The following is a 26,270-nucleotide window of genomic DNA, read 5'->3' as shown; positions in this document are numbered from 1 at the left end:
CTCAAAACTACTGATAAGTCCATTTTTCGAACTTTCTATGATGAGCCGAATTTTTTATTGTTCTAATTTCATATAAGTTTTACAATTTAGATCTCTGGAGTTCCTCATTTTGCCGTTTCAAGCTTTCAAAGATATCAAATTTATATATATATATATTTGGATGTAACAGTTTTTTTGGTTTAATTTAGTTGCTATCTTCATTTTAAATTGATTAGTTTTCTCGTCCAGAAAATATTGTAAAATTTAGTTTCATATTCAAATTTTTTGAATTATTTTATCTACGCTTGCGATTCGCAAGCGCTATCACATCGGAAGATTGACTTTTTTCGGGTTAACAACTAGTTTAACAGAATCATTTCATCTTTGGTTCAGATGAAGTCAAAATTCAGACAGGAATATGCTCATGTGGCAAAGAGGTAAGATACCTACCTACAAAGACAAAGGTTTGAATCCTGCCAGGACCTTTTTTGTAATCGGAAAAATGTCCGCGCGTGAAAAATCGTTGTCAGACTTCTGTTTGTGTGCTTGGTTTTTGTCCGCTTAGTTGCTGCTTCACAAAAAATGCTGAAAATATAGGCTTTTCCTCACTCAAGTTCAAAAAAATATTTTCAGTGTGTTCCGGTTTTGAGCAAGTAATTGAGTTCCCAGAAATTTAGCCGTGTTTTACTATTTGAATTTCATGTTTTCTTAATATTTGAGTTTATTTTCTTTATAAATTCGAAGAGTTCTTTGGGCATTTGGTGCAAGGGTAACACCATTGGTTCAGACGACAAATTCCAGAAATTTAATTCCAGTTGGGTGGTACCTGTGTTTTGTGGAAACTGAAAGTCTTCGAGTTTAATATACTTTCGTGTCTGCTTATTGTTGTCGGCTTAATTCCCGCAGGAAGGTGTGGCTTCTTCTTAGCATTTTGAAAGCTTTTTGTAAAATTTGTGTTAGTGCAAATAGTTTTTTTTCCCAAATTTATACCATTTTGTTTTGCAGTTTTTACTTTTTCGAAAGCTTAAGTCTTGTAATCGGGACCTAGACTATTTTTCGTAAACACTTTGTCTTACACATTTGTAATTGAAATCGATGATGTTTTATTATTAAGAGTAATGAACGTAATGAGTCAGATGACCTCTCCTGTCAGACGAGGCAGCAAAGTTCGGGCTAGATATAAACTGCGAGAAACCGAAATTCATGAAAACCGCTGATATATCCGGTACAAAAGATATAAATGGGGTGGGAGTCGAGGCCGTGAACAATTTCTGCTACCTTGGTAGTCAGATAACCCCAGACGGTTCTACCGCGGCTGACGTAACTAAGCGCTTAAATCTCGCCTGGGCCGCTTTCAGCCAGTTATCCCAGTTCGCGAAATCAAATATCAATGCAAAGATCAAGATCCTTATTCTGACGGTCAGTGTCTTCACAATTGCTTCTTACGCTTTTGAAAACTGGAACGTAATCCAAGCCGATATTCATAGATTCGACGTATTCTATATGAAGTGTCTTCATATAGTCACCAAAACGAAGTGTGGCCGGGTATCCAACGCCGAGGTCCTGCGAAAGAGCGATCAAGTAGAGACGTTCTCGCAGACCATCTGGCGCAGACAGTGGACATACCTCGGGCATGTTCTGCGCATGGATTCCTGTCGATACCCCAAGATCCTATTCATGGCCATACCAGATCCATCCTGGAAAAGGCCGCCAGGTGGGGTAAAGTTTTCGTACGAGAGGATCATGAAGAAAAAAGCAGAAAAACTAATAAAACTGGTCAACGTGTACCGTCGCGTCTTTCTTACATGGGTGGACGGTTCTACATGGGCGGACGGTTCTACATGGGTGACGCCAATACCTTATACGAGGTGGAAAAGGCGACTGAACTGAACTGAACTGAAGTGAGTACTCTTATGAAGGTCTTGCTGATTTTGTTTTTTTTTTCAAGAAAAATTTTTTTCACGCTCATTTTCGCGGTTTGACTTGTGATTTTTTTCAAAGTTGAGTGTATTTCCATGTGCCATTTGTTTATCAGTCAATGACGATAAGAAGTTTGAGGGAAATGTTTTTGCTGTAAGTTTTGAATGAGCGTTAAAATTTCTAGCTTGTTTTGAGTTGTGCGAAATAAACAGCATGCTTGTGATCGGATTAAAGAGGGAACAGTATGAGAGAGAGAGAGAGAGAGAGAGAGAAAGAGAGAATTTGGGGCGAGAGAAAGAAAGAGCACGCGAGACCGAAAGAGAGCACGATAGAGAGTAAAGAGAAAGAAGTCAAATGGCTTGTGCCTCTGTCACTCGTTAATCAGAAATTCGTGATTTGATGCCCAATAATATTTATGCTCAGTGCTTAAAACTTGTACCAAATGCTTTTTTACGTTTAAATACTTTTTATTCCAAATACATAAAAAAATGTATTTCAATCTTTTGTCGTCGTAGATAACACGGCGAAGTTTTTTCTGTGCTGTATGTAATTTTCATGGTATGTTCAAGTGGTGCTGATTTATTCCTGTGGTTTTTTTTACTTAACTATCCCTGAGTGGTATATTTTCCGTTTTTTTTTGCTTAGAAATTTTTTTTGACCTGATTGGTTTATGCTCATGCTTTGTTGGTTTTATGAAATTATTCTATATCGGTTTAACGATTAAATTGATTATTTCTGTTTTGATTACATGAAATCCGGTGGTTTTATAAAAAAATAAAAGTTCCAACTTTTCAATCGCATTTTGGATGACAACAGTTTCCTTTGGCACTTTTTCTTTTCGAATCTATTGGCGTCTAACCAATGGTTGTTGGCTTAGTGAATGCCTGGAAAATACTAAAGGCTTGTTTATTGCTAGGGGTTATGTTTCTCGTCTGTTTTTCTGTAACTTAAGTTTCGTATTTCCAAAAAAAATGCTGTTTTTACAACAGTTTCCTTTGGCATTTTTTTTGGTTTTCTGATTAGTTGGCATCTAACCACGTGTTGTTGGCTTAGCGAATGCTCGGAAATTACTTAAATTTTGCTGAATGCCAGTGGTTTTATTTTTCGTATGTTTTTCTGAGATTGAATTTTTCGTATTTTCAAGTAAAATGTTGATTTTTGTATGACAAGAATTTCTCGGTATTTTTTGTTTTCTGATCAAATGGCGTCTAACCACGTGTTGTTGGCCTAGTGAACGGAAAATTCAAAACGCTTTCTTAAGGATAGTAGTTGTGGTTCTAGTCTGTTTTTCTGAGATTGAATTTTTGAGAATTGATTGATATTTGCATCTCATTGTCTATTTGGTAGCTTGCAATGCTACGCTTTCTTTGAATCGCTAAACGATTTTTGATGGTTGTTTTTCATTTTTTGATTTGTCGTTTCGTTTGCTCTTAATTATATTCATTAATTTTTGTATCGCAAGTGGTGACAAGCTCAGCTTCGCCTCTTGTTAGATTTTTTTCCTTTTTGAATATACTTGAGATGCTTCGCAATTTTGGGCCGATATAGTATAATTTTGACATGAATAATTTTACTTTCAATCTTCATTCTCTAAACATAACGCATGTCTCGTCGTCTTATTGGATCTTCTGTATCTTTTTGCGTTTGCAGTTTTTTTGTTGTGACATCGATTGGCGTTCACTGACTTTGACAAGAGTACTGGAGCTGCTTAGAGGACGTATTGGATAATTTATACAATGATAATTTGTCTACTTTATAGCATAGCATAATGTTATCATATCTCCAATTTGCAACAAAATGCAAAATTTGGCGCTCAGATTAAGCAGATTGAATAAATTGTAATTTTTTCACGTATTTTGTGGCCAATCCTATAAATTGAAACAGTGGAGAAGGGAATTACACCATAAACGTCCGTCGCACCAATGGAATTTCAACTCACGTTGTTCTAATACCATACCAACTACGACGCAAGCTGGCTGGAAAATATAAAGCTTTGCTGAATGATAGGTACTTTTAGAAAGCCTATATAACTTCCCATACCACTCATTTGCCATTTCAGTGACGCGCATTTTCGTTAGTCCGGCCTGATTTAGCGTGATTTTCGTGCTTTTTTCGTACCAAAATCGGCCAAAGTCGGTTGGAACAGAGTGAAATGCAATCTAACAATCTCATACACAGTAGTAAAAAAGAGGACAGGCATTGAAACGCTTCATTTGGGCAAAAGGTATAAAGGGAACTGATTTGGTTATATGGAGAGGATAGAAGCGGATTATAAAGACGAAAAGCTAGAGTAAATGTCGGCAGCCGGCTTTACTAATTTTCAATTCTAACTTCCTACAACCCTACTTCTATTGCAAACGCTTCTCAGCATCAGCCTCCCGCTGCCATGCCCCGATTCGTTGTTTCTAGTATTTACTTCTTAATTCTGTTTTTATCGCTTTTATTTTCTCCATTTTACTCATTTTCTTTGTTACCAAAAATCTTATTTGCCCGCCGCGCTGGTCCATTGAATTCATGATCTACTCTAGTTTTTGCTTTAATCTGCTCTATTTCGTTAGCAGCAAGGTGGAAAATAAAAGCGGCTAAAAATACAAGCAGGACAGCTTCGAAAATAGTCAAGTCAAATTCCTGTTCCGCTTTTGGTGGGGAACATACCAACTAGCCTGCCCGTCCATTAACCATTGTCCGTCCCTAACACCAGGGCTTAAATTACCACTACACACTCTAGTTACTTTCTTCATTTCCAGAACCCATAGCCAACATCTTATCCCTTAAGCAGCCAACCCGTTTGAACTTCTACTTTATTCATACCATGTTCACACTAAATTCATTCAGTCCAGTCCACTACATTTCACTTTGAAGCAATAAAGACGCGAGCTTTTGATCAAATTCCTTTTCACCGGCTCAGATGAACAAATACAATAATGCTGTAATTTACTCCGGTGGCGTTTTTTTATGCTACTCTGCTCAAATTTCACCCAATTTTGGCTGCTAATTCAAACAAAACGCTTTTGAAACGTCAGATTACACTTCAGTTTTCAAGCATACCTTTCAAACTGTCCCTGAGAATACAAGATGTTCGCATATTAAATTGATTTTCAATTCGCCTGAAGAATCTTTTTAAAAAATTATTCAAACAATTTACTCCTATGTTGATGCTCTTGCATTTTGCACTATTTACTATAGCGTGAAGTACTCAAATCGATCAATGAAGAAGGCTGAACCGACAGTTTACTGATGTTAATCTGGTTTTGCTCTGCAGTTTTTGGTTGAAAGGTAAGATTCACTACAAATATTTTTTAAAACCTCACTTTAATTTACTCTTCTGCCAAATGGAAATCTAGTGCTGAACGAAATGGAAATGCTATCAAAGTGCATAGGATTATGCTATTAACACTAATCGAGAAACGGACGTGATTTTACAGATACCGAGCATGGAGTCGATCAAGGCTTGAGCTTGACTTATCTGAACTGCTGAAATTTTCCTCTCGTTATAGTAAATTGAATTCTTGATTTATTCTATTATAACATATTTTAGCTGGGTTAATTTCGTGAGCAGGATACTCGTGGTTTTTTTTACCAATTTTTCCACGCAACATCAGGTATCACAACGAACCGCCGGATTAAAATGTCGAGCAATATTTGCTCTTCCGATAAGCAACCGTATTGCAGCCGACTTTTTTCCCTACTTGAATTTGTTTACTAGAGGACTGCAGCACGTCACGGTAGACAGATAAATCCATAGTTTTGTTTTATCATCCGAATGTTTTTCCTAGTTTATTTCTTCAGTACTATACTAAATGTACCAAATCTCAAAAAAATCAGAAGAAAATATGCTTATTGTTGGCTATGTGGATTTTGTCATAATTTTTGTCTTCTAAGTTACTTTATGTTTCATTTCATTAAGTTTTTCAATAATCTTTTATAAAGTTATTCAATTATTCTTTGAGCACTATAGTTAAGCATTTTTGGTTTTTCTGCTACCAAAAATTTCTTTTACTTGTGAAAAATTGTTCCAACTAGATGTCAGATTTTTTTTCGGCTGCATAGATTCTAGTTATTATTTGTCGTCTTAACTTTTTGGAATAAGTGTAAAAAAACTAATTATACTCGTTGATTAATTTTCATCGCCAATTGATTCCAGGTAATAACAATTTGGGTTGTTTGAAATATGGTTGATTATTTTTTAATCCAATAAAATTTCCGGAAAATGTTTTTTTTTGATAATTTTCTAATTTTGATGTGACTATTTTTTGCCCGCTAAAGAATTAAAGTGTTGCCAGCGTATTCAATAGCTATGTTTTTCTGGATTAAATGTTTTTAGAGTATATGAGTTTTTTTTATTTCTTGTTCGACAACGGGCTTTTTTCACCTATATTTGTAGTCAAATCATCATACCCTTGTTTAAAAACTGCGTGTATGTTAGGAATGGTTTATTTGGGTTAATTTTGAAATTTTCAAGAGTCTTTATAGGTTTTCTGCAAATTATTTTTATGGCAACTGTATGGAAGGTTTTGATTCAACTATTCTAAAATAAATATATTTTTTTCAGATTTGTTTTTCTTTTCATCTCTTAGTTATACGGAATCGTAGGCTTGTATCTTAAGGAAGGCTTAAAGTTGTCTTTTATCGAATAAAGTATGCTTGTGTTCTAATGTTCCTGATGGGCTTGTAGTTAATTTTGTTTGAAGTATTTTGCGCATTTTCTCTGTATATTTTGGGAATTTTCAGACCACAATTTTGTATCATCATCATTGTTTCATCTTCTAGATATGAAAAAAGAATTTTTTTAGTTCTAGGATTGGCCAAAAATTTTTTATAAATTCAATTTCGATAATTTGTTTTCATGAGTGTAAATAAATTTTTTCAGCAAATTTTTGTTTAGTTTATCATTTTTCTCGTATAAAAGAGCGATGAACGGAGTTTTCTTTATAAATGATTCAAAATGTTGACTTGCCTGATATCAAGAGTTTCTAAAGGATTACAACAAGCGCCCTTGATATTAAATCATTTGCTTGAGTTGAAATATAATCATTTATTTTTTTTGTGAAAAATGACATATTCTTTTGTAGCACAAGTTTTGCGAAGCTCCGCTGCGACTGTGTTTAAAAATCCTAGAATTTGTTTATCTTTAAGAGTCATGAACGTAGTGGTTACTCTTATATAGGTCTTCGTGATTTTTTTTCAGGAAAAAGTGAAAGTTTTTTCACTCTAAAAGTTGTTCGCACTAAAATTTGGTTTCGAAATTTAGGCTAGTTTCCAAAGTAAAATTCAATTTTCAGATTTACCAGCAGAACAAAACTTTTATACAGTGTTTTTAGATTGGGCGATTTTTATTTTAAAGACTTTGTTTTCAAGTTCGAAATTCATAAGTTTTTTCAAAAAACATGTCTGTTTTCTTTCCTGCCGCCGTTCATGACTCGGATTGCGTTCATGTCTGTTGGCTATGTTTCAAGTTATTGCTATCAATTTATTTTGAAATATTTTAGTTTTATCCACTGATTGAATGACAGCGTACGCTTTGTTACGTTTTTTGATAGTACCATTGATAAATAAAATTTGTTAATAAGTTTTTGACACTGATAATGCCGTTCTTTGATTCGAACTGAAGTTTTGAAGTTATGTTTTTGCTTATACGTGACGTGACGGCAATAGTTCTTAACCTCTTAACCGCTATGGATGATATGATATTTGGGCGAAGGTTTCTCACGAATTAAGAATCACCTAGAAAGTTGACAGGTATTTGATTGACAGATTTCAAAAAAAGGAAATGATTCCATTTTGATGAGAATTTTTTGTTTATTTTCGGGACTTTCCGAAGCTCACGTTTATTGCACCAAAGTGTCAAACAATTTCAATCTTAATTTGTTCGCTGTCGTTTTGTGAATATTAAGAGGAATTTGATCACAATTCATTTCTAAAACATTTCAAACGTTTTGTGCAGCATTTGGCTTGTTTGTAAATCTCTGAGGTGTCTGGCTGCCAGAGTGACTGTTAAATTTGCTTTTCCTGTTGCACATAACCATAACTCCGTAGCTCTTGCTTTCAGATAACAATTAAAACACTTTTTAAACCATTTAATGGTTTGTCTTCAAGTTTCAAAATAATTGAAATGAATGAATTAATGATCACAATTAATTTTCCTATAGAAATTATTCATTCTGATTAGAAAAAAGTGTGAGTCGACTTTTTTCAGACATGTAAGTTTCACAGCCATTTTTTTTATCTTTCAATGATGAGAATAAATTTCTAGGAAAGGGCTTTTGCTGTGAAGTTTTGAATTATTAGTGTCATTATCTCTAGTTTGTTTTGAGTTGTGCGAAACAAACAACATGCTTGTGAACTGATTAATGAGGGACAGTATGAGAGAGGTCAGATAGGGAAAGAGAGAGAGAGAGAGAGAGAGAGAGAGAGCGAGAGCGAGAGCGAGAGCGAGAGCGAGAGAGAGAGAGAGAGAGAGAGAGAGAGAGAGAGAGAGAGCGAGAGCTTGATAGAGAGAGAGAGAGAGAGAGAGGAGAGAGGGGGGGGGGAAGAGAAAGAGAAAGAGAGAGAGAGAGAGAGAGATAGAGATAGAGATAGCCTCCGTGAGTCGTTATCCAGAAGTTCGTGGTTTGATGCTCATTACTATTTTCACTCAGTGCTTGAAAGTTACTGAAACTTATTGCAAATACGTAACGTAAAAACTTTGATAATAACCCGGAAAAAAAATCGGTTGTTAGCAAAAACTTCAAAATAACATCTTCTGTTTCCTGCGAGAATCTTGTGCACTCAATTTTAACAGGCTCAAGTTATGAGATCCGATCTTGTTTTGAATGGAGAACATGTCTGAGTTCCATTTTGTGTTCAATTGGTCGTGCATTTAGTTTTCGATTTGGTGATTTCAAACAGCGTTCGCTATTACTGGTTCAACAAAAGGCATCTATCTTGTTTGGTAAATCCTATTAAAGAATGTCTGGAAGTAGTGTAATCCAAACAGGGGTGGATTGTTGGTCGTTACGGCAACTGAGTTTTGGTAAATATGTCCGTGGTTATAATCTCGCAGAGTCGAAGTTATTCGGCGATTCAATTATTTCAACTCGTTTTTTCTTGCATATTTAAAAATTCTTTTTTTTGCCGTTTTTTGTTGCTCTTTTTAGCGAAGTGCAGCTTCGCCTCGTATAGTTTTGCTTTTATTGTTCCAAAATCCTTTTCTCTTCATGAAATTATGATTCTCCATTAAATATCGAGACCAAATTACACTGCCTTTTTTTTTTTTAAATTTTACTAGGGTTTTTGAGATGCCCAAAATTAAATCACTAGTCTAGTTTTATTCATTTTCTCTCGAATTTTGTAGCAACATTTCGAATTAACAGTTCCTGCAACACTTCATGCAACGCAGATTTCTGAGATGAAAATTTTTAACGGAAACATTAAATAATTGGCCGTAGAGTTCATTCAATTTTGTCAATGTTTCAAGAACTGATAGGACTAAGCTTCTTTGCGAACAATGTTGTTGTTTAGCTTTTGTAATGTTTTCTTCCACTGAGTATCAGTTTTCAAATTTTTTCCGTCTATAATAGTGTGAATTATTTCCAGTTTTTGCCATTTTTATCATTGCAGTTCATCTTAAGAACAATCGCAAGCTACATTACACAAACAGTTCGTCACACGGAATCACATTTGCATAGGGTAGCAAATGTGATTCTGTGTGACGAACTGTTTGTGTAATTGGCTGGGAAACTGCTTGCTTTCATCGATATTTGACGATAAATAAGATCATACCTTAATCAAGGATAGCCAGTTGCTGTGCAAGCAGCACAACGCTACGACCACATGAACAAAAATTAGAAAAAAGTTCTTTAAATTAGTGTAGTGTCGTGTGTGTCGTGCGATGGGAGAACCACTGACACCCGTAGAAAGTAGAAAGTTAGCACATTAGGCGAACTCTATAACAGCTGTATTCAAAAAAGGCATAACAAACAAAAACAAAAATAAAGTTCAAAAAAATTCAATAGAAGTTATTATCGCTTAGGAAGCGCTATAGGAAATTTCTTAGACTTGTTTTCATTAAAAATAATGTGTTTTATAGCCTAAATCACCAATTTAATTGGCGTTGTTATCGCTTTACTCGATCGCTTTAATCGCTCGAAATTATTCTAAAACTCGAAAAATTAAAACCGTTTTTTTTGTAATACTGGGGAGGTTTTTTCAAAAGTTTTGGTAATCATTCAAATCACGACTGAAAGGACTACATTGTTGTATATCTTTCGATCCATTCCGATGATTACGCTTGCGATTAGCAAGCGTTATTAAATCGTAATATTGACTGTTTTCGGGTTATCAACTAGTTTCACAAAATCACTGAATCATTTGTGCAGCTTTTAGTTCTGCTGCAAACATGCACAATTCATGGGGGTTTCTGCTAAGGTATGAAGTCAAAGGGTCGTAAATTTCACTCAATTGTTTTTGTGTTTCCAGTTCAATAACTTTGTGCAAACTATCTGTCGGAAAAGTCGGGTTCTTTCTCAAGCTTTTAAAGAATATGAGCAAAATTTTTGCTTGGTAGTTTTTTTCAGCCAGTTTTTGGCACTCGAAATAGTAGTCTAAGGCAGTTTTTTCATAACATCTTTAAAGTCTCACTTAATTTTTTTGGCTTTTAAAAAGCAATAACTGCCAATTTCTACTGATCTACTGTGCGATTTCGTTCCAAAACTGCATGAACGCATTAAGTTGGTAGGATAAAAAGAAATCCAAAATGAACAGAGGCAAAGTATTTGTCAAATAATGTTTTTTTAATGGCAGCAAGACTACTCGTTCAAGACGGAATCCCTGAGTTTTCCGATTCTTTTTAAACACCTATGAAAATTTTTTTTTCTAAAATTGATTAAGTTTTCAGAAAAAATGCAAAAATGTTCACTTGTTTTTTCGTAACTTTTTGAAAACATCTTCATCTCAGTATAAAGTAGAAATTGATGTATTCAGTGTTTATTAACGCATCAATAAAACCAAGACGCTTGACTCATTTCAATTCGGAACTCTTTTTGAGCCAGTTAAATAGCCACTAACGCGTTAATAGCCCGAAATATATCGCTGATTAATTGTCCGACGTTATTGAAATTGTCAATTTTTAAACCCAATTGCGTAACTTAAAATTTTTAAAATGATCAGAGTAAAAGTATTTTTTGAAATTTGAGAGCAGGGTGTCCATTTTCTTAAGATGGTATTTAAAAAAAATCCGTTTAAAGATGGCTAGTTGAGAAGTCGAAGTTTATCGAAGAAATAACCACATCGAGCACAAAGTTTCCGTCTCTTTGTCGGAGTAATCATACCATTTAGAACTTGAATTGGCATAGGGGATATTGTTAGGTGTTATCCCGGTTGTTTGCCAAACTCACTTAAAACAATTCGAAAGATAGTCAGACAATTGAAGGATTGAGTTTGATACAAGCATTCTTTTTGTTCCGATATCGAAGAATGCGACGAAACACTTTTTAACTTTTTTTCCGGTGCATTTTTTCCCGATATATTTCGTTTTTTAGGCTTATCAGTTATGACCGAATTTTTATACCATCTGAAAGATATTTGTGCTCTGAATCCAACTTTAAACAATACTTCATTTGTTCTAAATATCTTAAAGTACGGGGGTTTTAAAAAACACCCATTCTGCTTCATTTGGTATAATTTATGCGAGTAAAAATTGCATCTTCTTTTAACGTGTTGCACGGGCGGTTAATTATTGCGGCTCATTACTCAATCCAATTAAATTTACGGAGGGATATCTGATTCAAAATAGTCCACTTAAATTTTTGAACTGCGTGTGGGGTAAAATTGCAATAGATATTGAAGTAACAATTTATTTTTTTGTATTTTTTTCTCTAAATCATATTTACTAATGGAGGGCAGAACATTCAGGGCCTCGAGCTCAAATTAGCAACCTACCTTGTTAGCGTTTTTGTTATAACCTCTACTTCTAAAGATTAGCATTGTAGTATTTATTATACCTTGATTATATCTGTTATTCGCTAATCTGGTGGTAAACATTATGATCAAGGTTCCGCATTCATGGTTTTTATTTTTCCAAACTGAAACAAAATTGTATCATCCCTTTCAGAACAGGTGGTTTTTATGTTTTAGGTATGACGCTTTTATTAAGTCAAATCGTCTAAACAATCAGCTATTAGTTGGTAAATTTTGGATGTTTCGTCGGACATGTTTTGTCCGCTAGATAGATTAGTAATCTAATATCTTAATCATAATTTATAGATAACTTTTCCAAAGTTTATTGTGGCTATTGGCACATTTGGAACAATGTGACATGGTATTAAACTGATTAATTGTGTTTTGCCCTCCAATTCTCAGATTTATTCACGTGTGCTTGATAAATAAATACTAACCAAAAAGGCATTCCTACAACCAATAACTGTTAAAAGTGAAGGTAGCTTTAGTTTAGCCCCAGATTAATTTATCATACCCAAATCTAATCCTCTATTTAGTTAAGTGGGTTCAGGTTTACTTGGATAGATTTAGAGGACTCATAAATAACTAGAATCCATTTTTCCGCCTTAATACTGTTGAGTTGACTTTAATGACGTAAATCGCTGCTTTGTGTTTCTTTTCAGAGTTTTCCATATACTCCAAGACAGGCAAAGTCTTTGCCTTTTCAGACTGTTTTGCGTGAAAAAGAGTATTTGATTTTCAGGCAAGCAAAAACCTGAGACAAATTTAAAACAGGACCGAAAGAAATAGCACAGAAAAAGCTCGCTCTCAGTTTATACCTAGTGAAGGAAATTTGAAGTTTGTTCAAGCAAGTCGAGCAACAGCTAGCAAGTTGGAATTGTCAACTTCTATCGTTAAGAGCCCAGATTTGCCTTGTAAGTGTTCACATGCCAGATACAGACTGGGTCCCGACACTTGTAAAATAGTATTGAGGCTGCCTTGCCTGTTGACTCGTTTTCCTTGAACAAATTTGTGCTAGCCTTATCGCTTTAGTTTAGAATGGACTTCAACAAAATTTCCCAAAACAGACGGGCCATTGTTACAATTCACAAATTTCAACTTAGATCTCCCCTGTAAATATTAATGTTGCCCAATTTTCATACTTAAGCGCTGTCGTTTTTGGAATACTGTTTCCCCGCGACCTTAATCCTCTCAAAATCTTCCGACTTTGCGATAGTTTGATTGCGTTATTGCAAATGTCATTCCAATATTTGAAACTTACCCTCAAATAAGCTGTTTCCAAGTACAATAAATGACCCTTTTTTCAAAATAAAGAACATGATCTTAATTTCTAAAATTGACTGTCATAACGCTAATAAAGAGATCTTTCATTGAAAAAACTATTATAAAGTCCAACATATCCAAAAATTACAATTACTAATTAGACAGGTAAGATACCTTCGAGTTCATTAGACATTTTTTTCATAAAATCAGGCGACAAACAATCATCGCACGACGCTGAGTGATGTTTCATTGAAAGACATTTTCATTAATAGTTTTAGATGCTTTCTATCTAACACCAAAAAACTCGCCGCCAGCAAGAGACAACTTTAGGAGATTTTTGCTTTTAAAGTGATTAATGATTAGAAACAACAACCCTAAAACAGCAAAAAAATTTGAGAAAAAAATTACATTTTTTTAGCAAAATATTTGTAAAGATAAACTTGGTTGGAACAGAAACCGTCTGATCTTTTTGTTTCTTATCGTTAGTTCAAAGTAGCTCAGAATTACATATCCAAATAGCTAAATAGATCAGGATGACATCTCAAACGCAAAAAAATATTGAGCGTTTTAGCTTTATTGCTTAAAAAATGGTTTTTATCAAGATGGTACTGCGGTGTCAAATCAAATTTGCCATCTAAATTTTGCCAAAGTCTATAAAAGATTGATTCCATCTTTTTGCAGCCAATGCTTGTTTAAAAGGAATATTCATCAGACTACGATTTTTGACTCTTTTATCCCGTGATTATAGTTTCAGTTAGGTTTTCTATCCTGTTTTAAAATGGTGCAGAATCAATTTACCCAAAAACCGTCCGTGAGATTTTATGTTACAGCTTTTCAGACGCGATTAGCCACCAAGAACAGTCTGAATCTCTTATATTTGCTGTTAAATGAAAAACTTTTGTTTGAACTTAACTTAACACTGGATGGGTGAACGTTTTTTGAAATTCCCTTTTCCTCATAAGATTAAAACACACATTTTCTTACATTGCAAATTTAAAAAAAAAATGAGAAAACTTGGAAAAATTTGAGTTTAATAAGTCATTTTGGCACCTGGACACCTCGTAGCTTTAAAATCATAGCAAGTTGAATAGCTGCACAAAGTGGATGACGGTTTAAACGTCTTGACTAATCTAAAAATTCAATTCCTAGAAAACCTGTGTTATTTGCGCTCCCTTCAACGTTCTTCATTTAAACGGTCTCAATTAGTTATTCAACTTTGCCACTTGGCCGTGCCGACTTGACTTCATACAGTTCCATTCATGTTCTAGTCTTTGATATTAGGAAGCAGTAATTGAGACTCGATGAACATCAATGCTTAGCAATTTACAAAAAAATTTCACAAAATTTTGTACTAAAATGTACAGCTTTCTTTGAAAACAAGTGGATCAACCGTATACCGCTACCGTCTCAAGCTCGCTCGTATAAGGAAAGCAGGGTAATTTTAAGAAAAAATTTAGCACAATGAACTGATCATTACGAAGAAGTTTTAAAAGCGATTTGGGTCGTATAAATGGTCACAATCTCTTCAAATATAAAAAGATTGAAAACCCGTAAGTTTACTTTTTGCTCTCTCTGCATAGCGACCGAGTACTCCCTCTGCGTTGAATCATTGTTCTAAGACTTGAATAGCCAAGTATTCATTAACTGTAATTTTCGTTCCACCGACTCTCATGGACGTGATAACGAAAAATTCTGTAGTTTTTTCTCAAATTCAGGAAGCTCATAGACAAAGTATTAGGATAATCGATTAAGCTATCATATTAAATGCACAATTTTAAAAAATAATAGGAATCGGCGCAAGGACTGACAGACATTTAATATGATAGCACACTAGATTATGTACGACTTTTGTCTGAGATTCATGAAGCTGAGTTAAAAAGCACTCTTTGCTACATTTTTTAAAATCATATCCATGAAAAAAATGAATCAAGATTACCTGTTGAACGATTTTTTGAAAAGTGTCTGTTGAAATTTGTCTGCAATTTTCTTGGAAAAGGAAGCTGATTGAAATTAGTTTTCCAAAGAATTGGAATTTTAACGGAAAAACGCAAGAGAAAAATCAGATAGGTAGTCTGCTGATTTTCTGGTCTGTCCAATATATTTTCTTAATTTAGTATAAAAAGCCGGGGTCTGATTAAGTTGAGTCTTTACAGTTCAGTCAGACCACTTTTTTGGAATCCGAATCACGACTAGAAGGGCGTAACCGTGATACCACGCTTGAATTTCCACAAGCTTTCCTTGAATAACTAAAATATCTGAAAAACCCACCTTACGCCATAGTTCCTTCTCGACATTTTGTGACGTGGTCAGAACAATACCATATTATAATTCTGCAATTTATTTTCAAGAGTTTTATAAACCTTGATAATCATAGTTGAAACTGCTTCTTATACAGCAACCGGATGCTGTTGTAAAATCAGGTTGTTGTTCCGACCATTGAAAATGGAGAATGGTGTTAGTTTTTTATGTTTATTTTGTTTTCCTCGCAAAATCAGGTGCCACAAAATATCATCGGAATTGGTCGAATGATATATCATATTAAAATTTTTCGGTCGTGATTTAAACGTAATTTTAAAATGTTGAAAAAATATCCCAATAGTGAGAAAAACTGTTTTGAAAATTCGAGATTTAGTTTAACTTCGAGCGTTTAACGCGATTGAGTAACGCTCGTTATATAGAAATTTATTATTTTTTCCAGACTTATAAGATGAAAGAACTTGATTTCAGTATTTAAAAAAAAAACTAATTTTGGATGTTTCATTTAGCGCTTATTTGGCAAAAAATGTTTTCCAAAAAAGTATAAATTTATTGTGCAAAAATTTAGAAAAAAAAATCTTTTTTAATTGTTTTTAGGCGATCATACCAAATTCACTAATTTTATCTGCGTTTCTATAGATCTCGAATCACTCCACCCGCTAAAATTGACTTCAGTTTGACGAAAAGTAAAAAAAAGTTCTATTTACACAGCAACAGGCTATCCTTGCTTGATTTCGAAAAAATTTCATATTCACAGTTCAGCTTCAGATTGGTTTGTATTTTTAAAAATACCAATACGATACCAAAGAAACCGCAAGACAAAACCATTTACTTAAAACTGTATTCATCTAATTGAATTATGTAAGAATTATGTAAACTAGTAAAAATTTTGTGTCGTTGTAAATACGTCGCTCTAGTTTGTCGGTTGTTAATTTCAATGAATTATGGTCGGCTTAAATCTTTTCGAAAAGAGCAAGTCAATAAATATGAGAGTCGAAAGTTTCATCAATTGGAATGTTCTGTATATCATCTCAAATCGTTTTATAGATGGGAGGTGAAAAAAGAACTCTACAAATATCAAGCCAGTTGTTTCTGTTTTGCTCATTGAGTTAGATTGACACAGTTTACATACATACCAAGTCGCTTCATGATCTGGTTCAACTAATACGACAAAATAGCTGCTGTTTTTTCAATCTATACTGAAGTCCTTTGTAAATTTTAATTTTGCGTGTATTGCTTCAATTACAGTCTAATAATTATATAGATTTGAGAACTGTCGAGAAATCAGTTAACCATGCACCTGTTTTATATTTACTGCTGAAAGTTGAATAACTTTTTGTTATATGCGCAATGCTGCGTGATGACTTAACACGTTCAAATATTTTACAAATAATAGATATGTATTTATAATTTATTCCATATTTTCTGGTTATCCCTTTTTAGCGTTTTATAAGTTCTACGAACATGAGAAGATGCTGGAGGTAAGTTAAGTCCACTTTCATTTACACACGCTTATTATGTTCACATATAAGACTGTTGATGTAACATACTGAAATATTATCTTCACTGAAATTTTTACAGAAAGCGGCTACTCATCGCATAGGTGCTCTTAATTTAACTAACTATCTGTTCATTTTCAAGAAGAGGCTATTGCTGCGAAGACAATTTTGCAAAAAAAATTACGAGCTATGAAGATAGTGGCAGATAACTGTTTGCAGAAGATTACCGATGAGCTGTTAGAATTTTTTTTAGTTGGTTGTATGGACTGGGACCGCCAGGAAACAAATAAACATCGCTGTAAGCCTAAAACGAAAAACCTATTGACTGCGAAACGGAAATTTATTCACTTCGTTTTTTTTCTGGCTCAAAAAGTTTTGTGGCCAGCGAATTTTTCTTTGAGAATATTCTGGTGCTTAGAAGGTTTTCGCTTATAACAGTTTCGCACATGTTTTGCATTCCTGATGTTACATATGTTTTGCAAAGTTTTTTTAATACTTTTTTGCAGTTTTTTAATGAGCAAAATATCAAGTTTCGGGAAGAATGCCGAATTGGAATTAGTATTATCTGAATAAGTGAGGTGTGGCATGAAATTTGAAACACAAAAATACCTCGCAGTCTGCTGGCTAAAAATAAAAATGTACTTGTTTGTGAATGAACTTTTGAGATCTGTTGTAGCAATGGTGCTTCCTATTTTTCTTTTGATGACGTCAAACATCAATGGAGTAGATGTTTGTAACCCCTATCGGATGAACAGTCTTATCCCTCGTCTAATTTGTAACCAAATACGCAATCAAACCCTTTCTTTCTGAAAGACTATTTCATCCTAAGCGGTCAAAACATCTCATTAATAGCCCCTTAGTCTATATTTCTGTCACTAGTTTTATGTTTTTGCATCGGCATTGAATCTAAGATTGTTGAAATTAATTGAAAAAAGGATGGCGCTGAAGTGAATTCTCAGTTCTCAAAAAATTAAAGCACCACTTTTGTCACCCCCACCACCACCCTCCCCGGCCCCATCACATCTCACCACTCAAAATCCCCACCTTATGGCAAAATAGTTCTTTCCCATTTTATGTCATTTGCGACATCCAATTTTACTCAAAAGAAGTTTTCAATCTAGAAACTGTCTTTGGGCGATTTTAGCGCAGATATTTTTTATCGATGTTGTTTCGAAGTTTAAATCGACTTCCTGAAAAATTTTCCGGCCATCCGCTTTTTAAATTTGCCTCTGAATATCGTTCATCGTATTTTTAATATTAATATTTGTCTTGTAAAAATAAAATAGTGAGAAGATGCTGTTTTTTTTCAATAAAAATATGACAAGTTGTTTTTTCAATTTTTTCACCACTGTTTCAGTTCATATAAGGGGCAGATCTAGGATTTTTTCGAGGGGGGGGGGGGGGGGGGGGGAGGATTTTCAAAAAAATTCGATTTTTTTGATTTTTTTCAAAGTATTTGCGTTATTGCACCTGTCTTGTCAAAGCGTATCAAATATGTATCTATTATCTTGTGCATGGATCCAACTCTTTGCAATCAATTATTGAATAAGGTAAGGAACCGGGCCGCCATACACACCAACTTTAGCCGCTTGCAATGTGTTCTCACCGTAGCTCTTTTTTAAAGGAACCTGGTCAAAAATATTGTCAAATTATGTGCCTAGCAGCATTTATTTTGAGCTATGTGACATGGGATCAAAACATGAAGCTCTCAGGATTTTTGTAAAAACTAAAGTCAGACTAATTTTGGCGCTCAAAGTTATAATTTTTGATCAAAAACGTTTATACACCGATTAAGATATTGACTCCGCGGGTTCAAATAAAACAAGATATTTTACCTGCGAATATTTTACCTGTTTTGGGGATTTAAAAATAGCAAATTTTACCTTGTTCTGAGCTAATTTATGCGCGCTTTGAAGATTTTTTTTTGAAGATTGTATCCCTTAGTTCAAATTATTCCAAGTTTTTAAAAAAAGAAAATAAAACATTAAAAGAAAGCTCAGAACACTAGTATTGACACCAATTGGCCACAGTTGTCTCTCAAATTTAAATAACAAAGCAAAAAAATCAAAAATTGTTCAATCATTTTATTAATTTATTTTTAATTCAATTTTTAATTCTTCTTACATAGTTTTCACTAAAAATGTTTTTTTTTCTAAGTTTTAACTCGAGATTTTTATTTAAAAAACTGACTCGTAGTTCGCTTTTCTTGCTCAAAATAGAACCAAAAATCAAAGTTTTTGAGCTGGTCCTTCGCGACACTGCAAAACGTTTCAAAGGATATGTATAAATGCGGGCTTCACTATCTCGCCATGCTTAAATTTTTTCAACGTGTTATTTTGGCATGTTTAACGAAAGAATTTTTACACGCTTAAGCTATATCGTATATTGCAATGTATAATTTTTTTTTCGATTTTCCAGTTTGATTTAGTGTTTTTTCAACAAGTTTAAAATGATCAAACCAATACTGGGATGCTGCCAGAGCTTCCCTAGGAGCTGCAATTTTTGCCTCCAATTATGAATGCCCAAATTCTTCTAGTTTAGTAGATACGACAATTTTTGTGATTTTTTCAAAATGTTCAGAAAATTTAAATTAAAAAAACTCAATAAACGGGAATTAAAACCCTGTAGTTGCTGCTTTAAGAGTACTCTCAAGCATTGCGAATCTTGCCTCCAAATTTTAGTTCTCAAATCTTTGTAGTTTTTGAGATATGACGTCTTTTATGATTTTCTTTTTTAATTTTTCAATGAACTTAGGTTTTAAAAATTTAAAAGAATAGAATCTCACAACCTTGTAGTTGTGTACTGTAAAGGTTCTTTCAGGAGTTCCAATGTGCAAATTTTATGTCTATATGCGACTGCTCAAATGCTCTTTGTTTTCGAGATGTGACGTTTTTTATGTCATTTTAAAATTTTTCAAAGAACTTTGATATAAAAAACTTAACAAAATTTGAGATTACCAGCCCTGTAATTAGGTGCTATCAGAGTACACTCAAAGGATGCAGTTCTTGTTTCCAATATGTTAATTTTTTATGAGCTGTCAAAAATTCGAAGCAGCGGAGGTGCGTTACACGCTAATTATTTATGATACCGAAATTTGCGTTCAATAAAATAATTAAAGGAGATAACGATTGGTCGGCACAACGAGGCAAGCTAATTGTTCATAATAATTCCCGATACGACTCGATATTCAACGCTTAATGTTTAATTTTGTAGTGTTCGGTAGTGTGACTTTATTTTAGTTTTTATGCAATCAGTTAATATGCTTTCTCTGTAAAGTCCAAATCATTAATATCGCAAAACTAATTGTTTCGGCGCCGCCAAGCTATCTCATGGAAAGATTCAACTTCGGCATCTGAGCTATTCAAACCGCTTTTTTGTGGGTAACAAAGTGATTGTCACTTGTCCAGCGCGTGATAGTGTTTTTTTTCAAGCAGAAAATTGAAAATAGTCTGTTCATTTTCTTGTTAAAAGGAAGGGAAATTCCATGATCGAGCTACAAAAGTAAAATGGTCACGAAAAACGTGAAGGATTTTTCGTTTCAAAAAAAACTTTTGTTTTCTGAATTCCCAGCGGAATAAAAAAATTACCTATTAATCTGATTTTCACTTAATGGGATAACTTTTGGGAATAAAGTTCCAATCATAAACAGTTCTTGAAGTTCAAAGAACTTTAAAGTGATTTATTCTTTTCGAATTTCGACAGTTGAAAAATAATCAAAATTTTTAATCAAATTTCTTAAAGTTTTTTTTCGGATTTTTTCGACGTCGACTCAACTATTGGCTATGTTTTGTTCCTTAAATGCATGTTAGACATTATAAAATGCGTTTCAGGGAAATATATTCAAAAATTATGTTTCTTTTTGCGTCGGAATTTTGTGAAGTGATAATTTATGGTGAAGTGAACTATTCATGCCGGGTTAAATACGCGGAATTGCTTGTCGCCTCTTTTCTTCACTCTAATATAAAGTATCTTAGCATTAAATAGGTTCTTGGAAACAAAACTTGAAAGCATATAAAAGGAAAACAATTTTCCTCGATGAAAGAGTTCTTACATATTCGGCCGAAATTTTTCCTCCGTAAATAAAATAATCAAACAGTAAAAATTTGTTTGCGTCATTAAGTTGAATCGTTTTTTGTAATTTTCTTTTAAGTTTCAGCTCTTATCTCAAATTGATATATTTGAGGATACAAACGTTTAAAAATTTCATCAAAAAAGAAAATTTTAAACACTATTTGTCCCAGGTTTCGACATTTTTTTAACAGATCTTTCTAAGTGTAACACTTTCATCATCCATTTTTCTTGATCACGAATAGGTAAGCATGCGGAGAGAGTTTGTGGAGTGAACAAAAGGTTTTTTTTTGAAACAACCAAAGACAAACACTGATAATTATTACTTTTCCGGCTCAAAAGCTCTGCAAAATTTGTATCGACCTTCTGTTTTTTTTTTCAAGTTTTCGACTGCTTTAGTCGTACGTGGCCTTGTAAAAGAAATAGATGATCAAGGGTTTTTACCGCAAACGTTGATTTGTAACGGTAAAATATGATCTCATGTATTTAAACTCCTTCATCTAAATAATTATCTGTAGAGATTTGTGTTTTTTGATGAATTTAGGGTCAATATTTTTTGTAACTAAATATAATTGAATGTCCCGATGTCCTGCAATTTATGTGAAAACAATTTTTCGCCGGTGTAGTTTTGTTCATTGTTTTTCCGTTTGCCTAAATGCCACTCTGAAGTTTTACTTGCATATTTTCAAATTTTGCACACTTTTGGCAGACATTGTGTCAACAGGACCTGTGTAAGTAAGGAATCTGTTCATGTTTTCACTCAAAGGCCATATAAAACCACCGTTAAACAATGTCTGTTTCCAAGTATTTTTTTTACGGCGAAATGGTTTTTCCCTACATTTTTATTACCTTGCTTGCATGTTTTTTAACCAATTTATTTGCTTGATTTTACTGCATATTTTTAAACGGGCGTTTCTGGGGTATATAACTGTCAACGGTTTTCAGAAACAAAGATTTTTAAATTTGTGTACAGAAACAAAGATTTTAAATTCGCTTATTGAAACTGGAAAGAAACGTTGTATTCGGGTGTTTTTGTTCCGACCATTGAAAATGGGGAGGAACTTCGTATTCGAGTGTTTTAGTTTTTTTAAAACATTTTTAAAAAATTTTACGCAAAATCAGATACCACAAAAAATCATCAGACAGGTTCGAGTGATATATCGCATTATAGCCTTTTTAGTCGTGATTCGAACGACCTAAAAAATTTCAAAATTTTTTTCTCAGTTACGATAAAAACTGATTTGAATTTTTTGATTTTTTAGTCTTATTTCGAGCAAAAAAGCGAGCGAGCAGGCGTATAATTGGCTTTTTTATAGAAGGAGAAAGAGCCTATTCAAGCCCTTATTTTTTAAATTTTGCTCTACTTTGATTAGTTTTTGAAGTTTTTTAGCGCCATTTGGGATTCAAAAAAAAATCTGCAAAAAATTTTCTTTTGTGTTTCTAGTTATTTTTCAACAAAAACTGTTGTCCATCTTGCCAATTTTACAAAGGGAGACGAATATGCTCAAGTTTTAAGCTTTCGTCCAACCTTTTTATCAAACTACAACAAAAAAAATGACATTCAATTGAAAAAAGTTTTGTAGTTTTTTTTCAAGAATATGGTCGGAACATTTTGTGCTATTTCCACAGCAACCGGCTATCCTGTTTAATTTTGTATATTTCTTTGTTTTCCACGCAAAATCAGGTACCACAAATAATCATCAGAATGGGTCCAGTGATATGTCATATCAAAGCCCTTTCAATCGAGTAGAGTAGAGCGAGCCAGTAGGTTTATTATAGAAGACTTTGGCAAACATTTTATCAAAATTGCAAATGGCGTAGAAGCTACGCTTGATTAGTTGCGCTTCGGAGTTTGCCCGTAGTTGAATATGCGGCCAGTCGCAAATAAGTACCAAGTGTTATATGCATCATTTATCCTCTTTCTTTGTGGCCATATTAAATTTCTTTCAACATTCAAACTATCACATAAGCATGGAGTAGCTTGGTAAATTTTTGGCTATGCTTTGTTGAAGCTATGTTTGCTCTAAAATTGGCTCTATATGTTACAGTTTTATTTTTCCAGCTTCAAAGAAAAAATTCGTTTCATTTCTGCCACCTTTCAAAGCACCGCGGCTTCAAATCGGCCGAACTATTTTTTTTTCAGGTTTTATCGCATTTAAGTCATTAATTTTGGTTCTCCTTTTTGATTTGTGTTATGAGTGTCTTTAATTTTGTAAGGTTTCATTTTATTTTTCAAAAATATCTTTTTTCAAAAAATCGATCAAGTGAAAAATGTCATTTGATTTGCAGCATATGATAAATCGTGTATCGTTTGATGAATAATAGTCTTAGTAAATTTAGCGGGATTTCCTAGGCAAAATCTAGACATTGTCTCTTTTTTAATATTTGCCATTTGTGCAGCTATACCACCTTCACTTTTCAGCTTTTTAAAACAAAAGAGCTCTCAAACCTTTCATTTTGCTTTCTTTAGTGCATTTGGTGGCTTTCAATTTTTAAAATGCTCTCTAACCTTAGCGCCAAAAAGTCTTTTTTGTTAGCAAATTAGTTTCAGGGGTAGAAATTCAATTTCATTGTTAGTAGATTGCTATTAGCATCTGTCAAATAATGAGTCAATTTGCTGTCAAAAATTACTCAAACCGTTTTGTATTAAGATTCAAATTCCACGTACACTTTGCTAAAAATGCTTTTAAGCGGATCCATGTTGTCTTAGGTTGCTAATTACAAGGCTTCATTAAAAAATTGAAACGGCTGCAATCTTATTCAAATTTTTATTCATTTCTTTATTTGAAACAGTTCAGTTCATTTTTAATTTAATTAGACATCTTATCTATATAATTGCCCGCTAGTTGTATCCAAATTCATTTTGCAATGTTTAGATTCTACTCGCAATTTTCGATATGTTACCCGACTGCAAAGCGTCCATATTGCGATTCACAGAAGTATCGAAATTGATAGAAGACAACTCGGAGAAATTTTCTAATATTCGTACATCAAAGCAGCTTCACTTCACCGAGTTCTCCTTCAGATTTCTCACTTCCTAATAGCTTAACGATTTTAATTGCTCATAAATTTCGAAAAAACACTTTATTAATATTTTTTTCAAAAGGTTAAAAAGTTTTAAATTAAAAAACAATCCCGTTTAGTTTCCATTTTGTGTTTAGTTTACTTTTTCTGAAACATATTATGTACAGCATTAAGTCAAATATCTAAACCTTGAAACTAAACCTAAGCAAGTCCGAAAAGTTGTGGAAAATATTGGGTTATAGAAAATATTTGTTTGTTACCCAACTTATTACCTTCGTTACACATCCACAGATTTAGTTATTTAAAACATGGCCAGTGCTCCCGGAGCCGGAGATCCGCACATCATTAGTTCCAGTCGAAACCCCTCCCGAAGAAGCAGTCTAGCCGCTGTCATCGGAGTCAAGTACAAGACATCGGGAGGCGGCGCTGCCGCGGGACTCAGACGCCGCTCTTCCAACAACATGGTAGTACCGATTGCAGTGTCACAGAACGATATATTGGACAGCCATCGCTACAGTTCCGACGATGAAGATGACAATTCGTCCAATCAGGACCAGGAGGATGTTTACGTGTCCGGTAAGTAGCTTATTGTTTTATAAGACAACTGGAAACAAAAGTAGTTGGTTGCTGTACAAGCAGCACAGAAAGTTCCGAGCACAGATATTAAAGAATTTTGCTCCTGATTATGCAAAAAACTAATGCTAAAACGAATCGCATCCATATTTTCTGGTGGCTTTTCTTAGCTGCTAAAGATTTGGTTGAAGGAAAATAAGAAGGTTTGATAACTTCGAGTTCTCCTGATGATTATGTACACTTTTTGCGGCGGGTGTTTGGCCCAAGCACAAGGGTTCATTTCTGCTTTTTAGCTTTCAGCCGACTGTTTTTAGAGGATTTAAATCAGAATTGTAATCTACAGCTAAAAAGGAAATAAGTGGTAAATAATAGTGGTGCATACAGACAGTGTTAATAGTTGGTGCATTTTAAATCGGTTAGAATTATATAGAAAGAGTTTTGTTTGCATGATAGAGTTTAAGGTGTCTTCTTTCTGATTTGTGTCTCCTGTCAGATTGTTTCGACACTCCTACTTTAAAGATCTAGATTGTTTTTCGATGTGAATGATTTCATTATTATTGATTTCGAACATTTTGTCGACCTTTCTTAAGGTCGATCAAATTGATTTTCCGAGCGGTACCAGAACACCTTAAAGACCCTATTTTGACCAAATATTTTGCGCCATTTTGGCCGAAAAATTAAAAAAAAATACAGGTCAAAAATACCGTTTTCGTGCTCTTTTTGGAAAATTTTGACCTAAAAAATTGCTTTTTTTGGCGCACGCGCCCTTCAAAATTTTACATTTGTTCGGCCTAAAATGATGTCATAAAATAATACCATACCCTTTGGTTGGTAAGGGACTCTTTATGTCATAAAATCTCTCCCAATTTTATGGAACGATATGTTTCTGCTAATTTTGGATATTTTCACCTAATTCTTGAAAAAAAATGTTCTTAAATCTAATTTTTCCCAAGTTGAAAAACGCAAATTTTTTAATTGTCTTGTTTTTTTGGTGAAATTTCTGCAGAAGATGGTAGGTTTGAATTTTGCGGGCTACTCTTGTAGTTTTGATGTAGGTTATCTTTATTGTCAGTCAATAAAATCCCCGAAATCTGGGTAAAAACACAAAAAAAATCTGTCAGTGCTTGGCTCTTTTCACTGTACGTCTAAACAATGTCATTTTTATTTGTTCATGATGAGGCCATTTTGACTCAATCTACTTTAATTTGCTTCAATAACATAGAAAATTGTCTTTGTCAGCAGCAAACTTATCAACTGTCTGTTCAAACAAAGAATTTTTAAAGCTGAGCAGCTTTATGTTTTATGAACAAACAGCTATAAGCAATCAACCTTACGAGCAGCTTCTTAGTCAGATAAACTTTCTTCAAACTGTTTCGATTTGGCAAAATAGTCTCTAATAACAATAGCAATCAAATTAATTTGTCATGTGCTTGAAAGTTTAAGCTAAATTTTAAAGCTTAAGTTACTTTTCGAAAAAAATCTAGCTGGACCATTTAATTCTATAAAAATTTCGGGATGGTTTTGGCCCATGTGAACAATCTCCCCCTTTAAATAGACCATGTGACCTATGTCCCCCGTAAAATCAAACAACAAATTCAAGTTATGATACAGGGCATACAGGGATCAAACAAATCTGTTCGAAAAATTCCGATGATTGAAATTTGAAGACAAAACTTCCAACAAATTCGAGTTTTCTAAAAAAAAACTCATAGAATTTTCCACTTGTGGAGATGAAAAAAGCATAGAATGTTT

General features: G+C 33.8%; 1 protein-coding gene across 7 annotated transcripts in view; it reads left to right on the top strand.

The window, feature by feature from the left end:
- Positions 1-3,835: 3,835 nt before the first annotated feature.
- The window catches only part of LOC134838902 (chloride channel protein D-like), an 83,054-nt gene continuing 60,619 nt past the window's right edge, over positions 3,836-26,270 (top strand). For 3 of the 7 annotated variants that reach the window (XM_063854213.1, XM_063854212.1, XM_063854206.1), the window contains exons 1-2: positions 3,836-5,175; positions 23,798-24,521. In XM_063854213.1, the coding sequence (XP_063710283.1) occupies positions 24,254-24,521 (268 nt within the window). In that variant the 5' untranslated portion in view covers positions 3,836-5,175; positions 23,798-24,253. Of the gene's footprint in view, positions 5,176-12,821; positions 13,264-16,596; positions 16,836-18,378; positions 18,404-22,885; positions 22,906-23,797; positions 24,522-26,270 lie in introns of those variants that run through there. The other 4 variants (XM_063854207.1, XM_063854209.1, XM_063854211.1 and 1 more) reach the window with 4 other exon arrangements.

This window comes from Symsagittifera roscoffensis, chromosome 2, assembly GCF_963678635.1.
Source record: "Symsagittifera roscoffensis chromosome 2, txSymRosc1.1, whole genome shotgun sequence".
NCBI classification, from domain to species: Eukaryota; Metazoa; Xenacoelomorpha; order Acoela; family Convolutidae; genus Symsagittifera; species Symsagittifera roscoffensis.
This window is presented reverse-complemented; position numbering and strand designations above follow the sequence as displayed.